This window comes from Anomaloglossus baeobatrachus, chromosome 11 (genome assembly GCF_048569485.1).
Source record: "Anomaloglossus baeobatrachus isolate aAnoBae1 chromosome 11, aAnoBae1.hap1, whole genome shotgun sequence".
Classification (NCBI taxonomy): domain Eukaryota; kingdom Metazoa; phylum Chordata; class Amphibia; order Anura; family Aromobatidae; genus Anomaloglossus; species Anomaloglossus baeobatrachus.
This window is the reverse complement of record NC_134363.1, coordinates 32,550,615-32,561,282: the sequence shown is the minus strand read 5'-3', so window position 1 is coordinate 32,561,282 and position 10,668 is coordinate 32,550,615. Positions and strand designations below refer to the sequence as shown.

Sequence of the window (10,668 nt, the reverse complement as noted above, 5' to 3'; positions counted from 1 at the left end):
TCGTGCTGTCGGGGTATTGGTAAAGCACAATGAACAGAGGAACAAACAAAACAAAAAAAAATTCGGAAATTTGTTTTTTTTTAACCATTTCATCACATTTGGATTTTTTTTCCCTGTTTACAAGGTAAAACTATAAACTAAACAATCAAGATCCGGCTTTGTCAGCAGAAAAATAAAAACAAGAGATGGCGCCTCAAAGTAGAATGAAAATTAGCGAATACTGATATTTTTAGCCGTTTTTAGCTGATTCTCTGTCCTGTAGAACCAAAAGTCGCAGCAAGCAAACTGACCAATGAGAATCCAGCAGCCGCGTAGCATTAAACCACACCCTCATAATCACATGACCCAACAGGAAATAGTCATATGTGTTCCAACCGACAGTGAGGCTTGAAACACATTAGTCACGCCTCCCTGCGTCAATGACGTTGTCCAATCGGGTTACTCCCCGGCTAGAAAAAACGTAAGCGTAACGCCGCTCCCCTTCTTCAGTGCCTGGGAGACCCCGTTTTTCCCTTTTGCCTCCTCGGCTCTACAGAGAGAAGGTGAGTGCGGCCTGTGGTGGCCGGAGCCGCGGATTCTCCTGGTTTTGTGACCGGGATGTGATTCGGCGCTTATACCGGGTGTGGCGCGGAGGCTCCGGGGTTTCAGACCTCGGCGTTTAGCGTTTGTAGTCCCCGCGGTGTGAGCATGTGGCCGGGTAGCGGCTTCTCCCTCTGTCCTGCCCCTATATCCGGGTGCCGCATGTCTCCGCACGGGGCCGGGGGACTGCAGGAGGAGCACACGGGGCGCCACCATAGCACCCGAATACCCCGGGTCACGTGGCCTGTGCTGCCTTACCGCTGTGATCACACAGACCACCATTCCTTTTCCTGCTCCTTTATTTGCCCGGTCGGGCTTTGCTCCTTTAAGTGGGGTTCTCTGCTCCTTTTATTTGGGGGGGCATCGCTCCTTTAATAAGGGGGAGGGGGCTCTTTGCGCCTTTAAAAAGGGGGAGGTGGATCTGTGCTTTCATGGGGGGGGGGGGTTCTGTGCTTTTATGGGGGCTTTGCTCCATTAAGGAGGAGGCTCTGCTTTCATTGGGGGGGGCTTTGTGCTTTTATTGGGGGGGTTTTGCTCCATTAATAAGGAGGCTCTGCTTTCATTGGGGGGGGGCTTTTTGCTTTTATTGGGGGTTTCACTCTTTTAATGAGGCTCTGTGCTTTCATTGGCGGGGTCTTTGTGCTTTTGGGGGGGGGGCTTCGCTCCTTTAATGAGGCTCTGTGCTTTCATTGGGGGGGGCTTCGCTCCTTTAATGAGGCTCTGCTTTAATTGGGGGGGCTTTACTCCGTTTAAAGGGAACCTGTCACCAGATTTGGGCCCTATAAGCTACGGCCACCACCAGTGGGCTCTTATATACAGGATGTTAGAATGCTGTATATAAGAGCCCAGGCCACTGTGTAGAACATAAGTGTCTCCATTCTCTGGGACCGGAGTCTCTTGGTGCATGACTCGTCCTACGTCATGCACACAGGCCGGCACTGAGGTCCTGCGCAGGGGCACTTTGATCTGTCCTGAGCAGGACATATCAAAGTATTAGTGCGCCTGCGCAGTACCTCAATACCGGCCTGTGTGCATGACGTAGGACACGTCATACACCCAGGCTTCAGTAGGAGGACAAAGATGGCCCTGTAGATTAATATTTATAAAGTTTTATTGTTTTCTACACAGCGGCCTTGGCCCTTACATACAGTATGTTAGAATGCGGTCTATGAGACCGCAGCTCATAGGACCCAAATCTGGTGACAGGCTTTAATAAGGGGGAGGAGGCTGTGCGCTTTTATCGGGAGGGCTTCGCTCCCTTAAGGAGAGGAGGCTTTGCGCTTTTATTGGGGGGCCTCTGATCTTTCACTGTGGGGGCGCGCTTTGCTCTCATTAGTCCCTTATTACTGCTCTGGATACCAGTGGAGTCCAGTGCCTCCTGTGTCAACAGCGCTGCTTTTTAGATCTGGGGGGCTTATGGTGCTCGCCCCCCCCCTTCATTAATCACTAGAGCAGACCCTCGGTCTGGTTGTGAACAGTAAACCTCCCCCTTACCTTTTGTCCTCCCCAAGCGCCTCTTATAGCCAGTTACAGTCCCCTGCGTCCATAGTCCATGACAGGGGCAAATTCATTGTTCTGGATCAGTTCTGCAGATCTTTGTGCTTTAATCTGGGTGGAGGTGCTGGACCCCTTTCTCTTTGGGGACGACCCCTTTATCTTATCAGAACTATCCTACCTTTTCCTGCTGGGTAGATGAATGCAGTTTACTTTCTGGTATCAGCCATTGTTTACGTTGGAGACTAAAAATCTCCATTTAATGTTTATTAGAAGAACTGCTCTCCTCCCTGGGTCCAGCACTGATTCTCTGCTGCTTCTATTGTCTGCAGTGCTGACATTGTGCCATCAATCACTGCAAACAATAAGACATTGGTGCTTTGGTGTTGGACCTGGGGAGGGTGAGTAAAGCCCATGACTTCTGTCTGATGTCCGCAGTGACATAATGACTGCATAGGATATTGAGTGATGTATAACTACAACCCCCTGCTCTTGGGGAACGGTGCACCCAGTGGGCTTCTGTCTTGTCGTCATGCATCTACCGGTGTTCTGGGGTTGGGGGGCGTTGCTGGTTTAAGTAATGTTTTGGTTTTTTTTTTTAATTCTCCTTTTTCTACAGATGCCCGGAGTCACCGTGAAAGACGTGAACCAGCAGGAGTTCGTCAGAGCCCTGGCTGCTTTCCTCAAAAAGTGAGTGTTACCGTTGTTGGTTGTAGTCGTTTGTCTCTTGTGGGGTCTTCAGTGATTTTTCATGAATTGATCGTCTGTTTCCAGGTCTGGTAAACTCAAGGTTCCCGAATGGGTGGACACAGTGAAACTGGCGAAACACAAGGAGCTGGCACCGTACGATGAGAACTGGTTCTACACCCGCGCTGGTAAGTGCCGTGTATAGTGACACTATCCTGGGTACACTGTTGAGACCCCAGCAGGGGGCGCCGTGAGCCTTGAAGACTTGGTTTTGGCTCATTTAATTGTCCAACTTTGTTGTTTGGTCTAAAAAGGACAAGTCTGCGGTCACCAACGAGACTTGTGTCCTTACATTGTATGCGTTGTGAAGATTGGCCGGTGATAGCGCCAGGGGGGTGACGGGCAGCACATAAAGGAGGAGTGAGTGCACAGGCCTCTATAGGTGATATTACCCCATTTCTAAGTCTCCATTATCCAGTTCCAGAGCAAATGGCGGTGTAATGTATAGACTTCTTAATTTTACAATGTATGTGTCTCCTCCCCAAAATCCTTTAGAATGTAAGCCCGCATGGGCAGGGTCCTCTTCCCTCTGTACTAGTCTGTCTATTGAAACTTGTATATGCGTTCTGTATGTAACCCCCTTCTCATGTACAGCACCATGGAATCAATGCTCTATAAATAAATATTAATAATAAAATATGTGAACAGAACCTTAGACATCACTACCAAAGGCGCCAAGATACCTTAGATGGCCGTCAAGATTATGCCCATTCAGCACTCTGCTAGTTCTTAGACTCTTACCCACCCCCACCCCACACCACCAAAAGTCATACTTTTTGTTTAGCAGGAAGAGTTGTGTTATGGTGCTGCCGGGCTCCTGGCCTACTTTCCCAACATCTGCCGTCGGGACAGCCAAAATGGCTTGTCTGGCGGGGAAGGTTGGCGCCCCCCCCCCCCCCTCCCCTCTATATGGCGGGTGTCCAGTGGGGAAGAGTGGCGCCTCCCCCTCTATATGGCAGATGTCCGGTCTGGAAGAGTGGCGCCAGCCCCACCCCCTCTATATGGCGGATGTCTGGTGTGGAAGAGTGGCGCCAAACCCCCCCCCCCCCCCTCTGTGGCGGGTGTCTGGCGGGGAAGAGTGGCGCCTTCCCCCCCTTCCTCTATATGGCGGGTGTCTGGTGGGGGAAGAGTGGCGCCTTCCCCTCCCCCCCCTTCCTCTATATGGTGGGTGTCTGGTGGGGGAAGAGTGGCGCCTTCCCCTCCCCCCCTTCCTCTATATGGCGGGTGTCTGGTGGGGGAAGAGTGGCGCCTTCCCCTCCCCCCCTTCCTCTATATGGCGGGTGTCTGGTGGGGGAAGAGTGGCGCCTTCCCCTCCCCCCCTTCCTCTATATGGCGGGTGTCTGGTGGGGGAAGAGTGGCGCCTTCCCCTCCCCCCTTCCTCTATATGGCGGGTGTCTGGTGGGGGAAGAGTGGCGCCTTCCCCTCCCCCCCCCTTCCTCTATATGGCGGGTGTCTGGTGGGGGAAGAGTGGCGCCTTCCCCTCCCCCCTTCCTCTATATGGCGGGTGTCTGGTGGGGGAAAAGTGGCGCCTCAACTCCCCCAGCCCCCTCCCCCCCCCCCCCCCTCTATATGGCGGGTGTCTGGCGGGGAAGAGTGGTGCCCCCACCCCCCCATGTCCCTTGTCTTGTATGTATGGCCACTTTACTGTTGAGGGGTTTTCTGGTCTTCACCAGCGGATGTGGTCAGTTGTAATGCGGTGCTTGCTTCCATCTGCCTTTGTGTTCTGGCTGATAACAGCAGCTCCTGACACTTGTCTCTTGCAGCCTCCACAGTCCGGCACTTGTACCTCCGTGGTGGTGCTGGTGTAGGCTCCATGACAAAGATCTATGGCGGGCGCCAGCGCAACGGTGTAATGCCAAGTCACTTCAGCCGCGGTTCAAAGAGCGTCGCCAGGAGGGTACTGCAGTCACTGGAGGGCCTGAAAATGGTGGAGAAGGACCCCAATGGGTGAGTGACTGCGGACAGTGCCTCAGATTACAATAGTAGTAATTTTGTAAGTCCGTCACTGTCGTGTGCCGTCCCCTCCGGATCCGCACCGGCCATAATGTGACCAGTGCAGGAGGAGCCATCCCGGAGCGGTACAGGGGGCGTCTGCTCCTTCATTTAGCATAAGGTGGGATCGGCCAAATGCAGCACAAACCCCCTTCAGAGAGGACGGTGGCAAGTGACTTTTTTTTTTTTTTTTTTTAATTTGAGACCCAGACATTTCTTTGGATTTTTTTTTTTTTGAGACTTAATTACGCTGTGATGAGTGATAATTACAAGTGATTAACTCCGGACTGATCTTTCCTTACAGAGGTCGCAGACTAACTCCCCAAGGACAGAGAGACTTGGACAGAATTGCTGGCCAGGTGAGTTGCCCGTCCGTATCCTCTCCTGTACTCCTGTGCTCATGGACCCAATAGGATCCTGATCTTCCCAGACACCAATTTATAATCCTGAAAAAAAAACCTTTTATCTTATGGATACCTATTCAATTACTACAAGTCCATGCTCCACCTATCTCTACATATGGGTCATCTATTTTAGTGATCTGTGGGTGGTCCTAGCATTTATAGGGGTGCACCAGATGAGATTTCCTTTGACCGCTGGTTTTACAACAGGCTGAGGATCACCCAACAAACCAAGTAAAACGCTCGTTTGTCCGGAGAAATGATTAAGCTAAAAAATAGTTCTCGACAGCATATCTTCTTGCGAAAATCAGGCCTGTGCTGCCGAGAACGCGGTCAGCCTGTGTGCAGACAGCGCGTAAAAATGGTGAAAAAATGCCGGGCCAGCGTCAGCACCCAGCATACCCGGGCAAATGCGGGGACCCTGGGGGGGCCCGCTGGGCCGTGTCACTTCTGCTGTCCCCCGGACCGAACCCACTCTCCTTCAGTTCTGCTGCCCCCGGGCCGAGTTCCGGGGACCGCAGTCCTCGGCAGGAAACTGTAGCTGCTGTCTATTTAATGCGCGCAGACCACAGCGTTCGCTGCGTCCTCCTGGATTGAGCTCGATCTGTATGTGCCCTCCCTGCCCCACAATTTATGGGCCCCGGTGAACTGTATGGGCTTCTCCTCCATGCGATGCATGCCCTGCCCCCCTCCCTCCCCGAAGGTGCGGGCCCTCCCCGAAGGGGCGGGCCCTCCCCGAAGGGGCGGGCCCTCCCCGGTATGCAGCAGAGCAGTGTCTGTACGTATCTGTGTGTGTGTGTCCATGTTTATGGGGCCCACTGGGACTCTTCCGCCCGGGGCCCACAAAAACCTCGAGCCGGCCCTGTACCAGACGATTACTGATCTGTTTTCCTTCCTTTTCAGGTCGCAGCAGCCAACAAGAAACATTAAGTCCATTTGTTAAAATAAAAAAATTCTGGTCAAAACTGAAGACGCAAGTTTTTTTATTTTTATATTTTTGTAATTAGATGCGGCCTGATTTGTTCCGATGATGGTGCTCATCAGCAGACGCCCGTTACACTAATTATAGAAGCATTGGGGCCGGCTGTTGCATTCTGGATGTGGGGTCTATTACGGGTGGTCCATATGGTCATTATAGGGGTCTGTTCACACTGCTGACTCTGCGCACGGAGACTAATTACTACCGGAGGGGAAGGTAATGAATGGGCGTAATGGTAACAGAGCAGTGTATGGCCCCATTGCATCAGGTTTACCAGAAAACAGCAAAGATTTTGCAGGTTACAAATATTGTCATTTGTTGGTGCCTTTTTGCAGTGTAATATCCCTGCCCCTGGTGCCTCTGGGTGTGGGGACGCCCTGGGCCTAGTCACCACAAGTAACTACATGTGTATTTCCATCTGTATAACATGTATTGCCAGCTTTAATGAGGTTCGGTTTTCTCTGCTGTTCACTATAAACCACACATTTGCCCACACTCCCTTACTGGGGCTGTTCTCTTGAGATAAAACCACTGTTTGTTACTGAGCCCTAGAAGGGGAGGAGCTTAGCTGTGAGGTAAATTCAGTCAGAGGCAGTGTGAGGTGAAGAGGAGTGTAATATGGAGACGTCCTGTCCTGTCGTGACTGATAAAACCTCTGGAAGGGCCGGCTACACATTGGCAGGGTATCAGTCCCTAGGCCACAAGGACTTAAAAGGTCAGCGGCAAACTGAGAGACTACTAGCCTTTCTGTAAGGAGCAGTGAATTGCCGGGAGCATGGTGGCACGTGAGAGTCTGGAAACTTCTAGAAGAAATTGTGAGAGTTCTTTCAAAATTCAAGTCTTCTGCTCGCCGGAAGGGATTAAAGATCCAGAGTTCTCTTGTCTTGAAGATCCCAGGCTCCCGAGACACTTATTCCCAGGTAGGGAAGTAGCAACGGGAGGAATACATTACCACAACACTGCAGAGAAGGCTGTAAGGAATGTTCTGCAGAGCCCCAGTATACGCTCCCTGTCTGGCTAATTAGTCTCTGATGCGCCAGCGCTATCTCACTGTTACCAGGAACCAACCCTAGGACCTCCTGGGGACCTCCAACAGTGCCTGGCCATACTAAAGTCTGACATCCCAACTGGCATCACAAACTTTGTTTCTGGTATGGCCACTTGAACCAACCACTGTCATCAGAGGTCTAGTGGGGGTGGCAGTTGGGTGGCGCTGGTGCCCCCCAGTGCCTCTGGTTGCGGCAGCACTGGCCGTTCCCCCCTTCAACCCCGGTGCCTCTGATTGTGGCTGGCACATCTCCCCCCCCCCTTCTCTAGCCCTAGTGCCTCTGGTTGTGGTGGTGCTGGCCCTTCCCCCTTCAGCCCCGGTGCCTCTGGTTGCAGCGGCGCTGGCCCTTCCCCCTTCAGCCCCGGTGCTTCTGGTTGCGGCGGCGCTGGCCCTTCCCCCTTCAGCCCCGGTGCCTCTGGTTGCGGTGGCACTGACCCTTCCCCCTTCAACCCCGGTGCCTCTGCTTGTGGCTGGCACCCCCCCTTCAACCCCGGTGCCTCTGATTGTGGCTGGCACATCTCCCCCCCTTCCCTTCTCTAGCCCTAGTGCCTCTGGTTGTGGTGGCGCTGGCCCTTCCCCCTTCAGCCCCGGTGCCTCTGGTTGCGGCGGCGCTGGCCCTTCCCCCTTCAGCCCCGGTGCCTCTGGTTGTGGTGGTGCAGGCCCTTCCCCCTTCAGCCCCGGTGTCTGGTTGCGGCGGCGCTGGCCCTTCCCCCTCCAGCCCCGGTGCCTCTGGTTGCGGTGGCGCTGGCCCTTTGGCCCCCGGAGCTGCCTCTGGCTGCAGGGTGGTGCTGGCCCTTCCCCCTTCAGCCCCGGTGCCTCTGGTTGCGGTGGCGCTGGCCCTTTGGCCCCCGGAGCTGCCTCTGGCTGCAGGGTGGTGCTGGCCCTTCCCCCTTCAGCCCCGGTGCCTCTGGTTGCGGCGGTGCTGGCCCTTTGGCCCCCGGAGCTGCCTCTGGCTGCAGGGTGGTGCTGGCCCTTCCCCCTTCAGCCCCGGTGCCTCTGGTTGCGGCGGTGCTGGCCCTTTGGCCCCCGGAGCTGCCTCTGGCTGCAGGGTGGTGCTGGCCCGTCATTGATGAAATGGGAGCCAATCTCTAGGAAATCACAAATTACTAGGAAGGTGTTGGATCAAAGCGCTGCAGCTTGTAATGGAGCCATGACTCCGAAAAAGCATCAAAATGAGCTCACTGAGGCATCCTCAGTTAACCCATTGTGCTACCAGCAATAGGCTAATCTCTGTACATCGTTGTGGAAGTGAATCGGATAAATATTAGAAAGGGAAGGGTGGCACATCTATTAACGTCTAAATATAAATTTGATTTTACCAAAAGATACCCCTTCCCCCTCCCCTTTAAAGTCCTGCTGCCATATTCCCCAGCGCCCCACCTGAGCTGGTGTGATGTTTCTACACTAATGGGGGAGGGGGTGTCTGCAGACGTCGGTGATCTCGTTATTCGCCCACACGTCCTCTGCACGAGGAGTTAATCCTTCATTCCTCCGTTTTGGATATGGAGCGCACAATGTTCTTGATTAAAATTACCATGTATATAAGTTTGTATTTCTTCTCCTTGTTGGAAAGTTTCAGGACGTCTCGCGGCTCGTGGGCTTCGCAGGTGCGGGTAATTACCGTATAGGCAGCAATATACCGCTCCTATACAACCTGCCCTGTGATTTTACTAATCGGGTCGTCTCGTGGCACCTGCTGCAAAACCCCCAGAGCATATAAAGAAAGTCTACAAAGTGCAACTTCCACAGATGGGGACATAGTGTTGCGGAGAGAGAGGGGGGGGAAGTTTATGGAAATCCTTCACCTCCATACTCAGGATAAACCTCAATCCTCATCCATAAAGTAACAACAAATCTGGTGTTGACCTTTGTTTTCTGCGGACGGCCACCCCAAAAGCAGCTGCAGGACTGACCCAAACCCAAGACCCTCAGTTGAGTTCCAGACAATTGCGGACCATGTCAGATGTGGAGACTAAAGCTTCTGGGGAACTGTTATGTCCTATATGTAGAAGAGGAGCCCTTAAAGGGGGTCATTCTAATCTTCATGTGTGTATATTGTCGAATAGGTCTTGGAAATACAAGCAATTTTGCAATTTACTGCTTATTAATATTTCCTTCCGTTCTTGAGATTTTAACACTTTGCTTATAGCTGGTTCCCTTGGAGACTGACCACCACTGCCAGGACATCTGCAATGCTTACAAGTTCTTTTTTTATTGCGCTTGTAAGCACTGTTTGTAAAGCTGTTCTGGAGCATATCGCTCCCTCTCTATTCACTGTTGGCTTCAATGCAGTGGTTAGAAGTCAGACCACAGCGGTGGTCGGTCTCCTAGGCAACGAGCTGTAAACAAGTGTTTATCTGAAGAACGGCTGCTAATTTTAATAAGCAGTAAATTGCAAAAGGGCTTGTTTTTACGAGCGCAGTTCAACAATATTCATCAATGAATGTGAGATCATCGTCTAAAGTATAACCGTCGTTTTACTTTTTATTTCATAAACTAATAGGACATGTGAAAATGATACATTACCAAGTTATCAGACAAATCTGCTTCTTGTATATTAAGAACATAGACGTCACCTAATGTAGCGGAGCTAATAAACGATTCAACGCAGGACGGTCATAGAAACGAAGGCCCTGATAATGAAGATCTGACTTGTGTTCCAAATTGCTGTGACCAACTCAGCCGATTCCTGTGCAACATTAGTAAAAACAAGACATGACCGCATATCCAAAATTCATAAATTGATCTAACGCCGCTAGGCAAAATTTATTTACCTGAACATGAGGTTCTTGGTTTATGAAGATCTGATTTGTGTTCCAAATTGCAGTGACCAACTCAGCCGATTCCTGTGCAACATAGTAGTAAAAACAAGACATGACCGCCTATCCAAAATTGATAAATTGATCTAAAGCCGCTAGGCAAAATTTATATACCTGAACATGAGGTTCTTGGTTTATGAAGATCTGACTTGTGTTCCAAATTGCAGTGACCAACTCAACCGATTCCAGTGACCAACTCAGCCGATTCGTGTGCAACATAGTAGTAAAAAAAAAAAAGACATGGCCACACATCCAAAATTCATAAATTGATCTAAAGCTGCTAGGCAAAATTTAAATACCTGAACATGAGGTTCTTGGTTTAACATTCTGATCAGACTATGCTACGTCATGGTGAACCTCTGAGTGGGTGCCATGTGCCAACCACTGCCGCAGCGACAATGCACCAGCAGGGTAGGCGACCTGGTGCCTCACAACACACATACTCCAAAGATGAATCCCCAAGACTCCAGGCCACACTGCCTCACTCACACAAAATCACCGCAAAAATGGCCGCCACACCTTGGGAAAGGAGCTGAATCACTCCCCTTCCACCAGTTCCCAGTATGTGAACTGAGAGCACAGAAAAGGCAGCCCCCCCAACCATTGCAG

The 10,668-nt window shown here is 51.6% G+C and overlaps 1 protein-coding gene across 1 annotated transcript; it reads left to right on the top strand.

The window, feature by feature from the left end:
* The first annotated feature begins 496 nt into the window (after positions 1-496).
* Positions 497-6,178, top strand: RPS19 (ribosomal protein S19). The gene is made up of 6 exons (XM_075327687.1): positions 497-542; positions 2,693-2,763; positions 2,848-2,948; positions 4,584-4,767; positions 5,117-5,171; positions 6,117-6,178. The coding sequence occupies exons 2-6, from the start codon at positions 2,693-2,695 to the stop codon at positions 6,141-6,143; spliced, it is 438 nt and encodes a 145-aa protein (XP_075183802.1). The 5' UTR covers positions 497-542; the 3' UTR covers positions 6,144-6,178.
* Positions 6,179-10,668: the final 4,490 nt, after the last annotated feature.

Coding starts and splice junctions, on each gene's coding strand:
- RPS19 (XM_075327687.1), top strand. CDS start 2,693: ATGCCCGGAGTCACCGTGAAAGACGTGAACCAGCAGGAGTTCGTCAGA. Junction 2,949..4,583: donor CTGGTTCTACACCCGCGCTG/GTAAGTGCCGTG, acceptor TGTCTCTTGCAG/CCTCCACAGTCCGGCACTTG. Junction 4,768..5,116: donor GTGGAGAAGGACCCCAATGG/GTGAGTGACTGC, acceptor CTTTCCTTACAG/AGGTCGCAGACTAACTCCCC.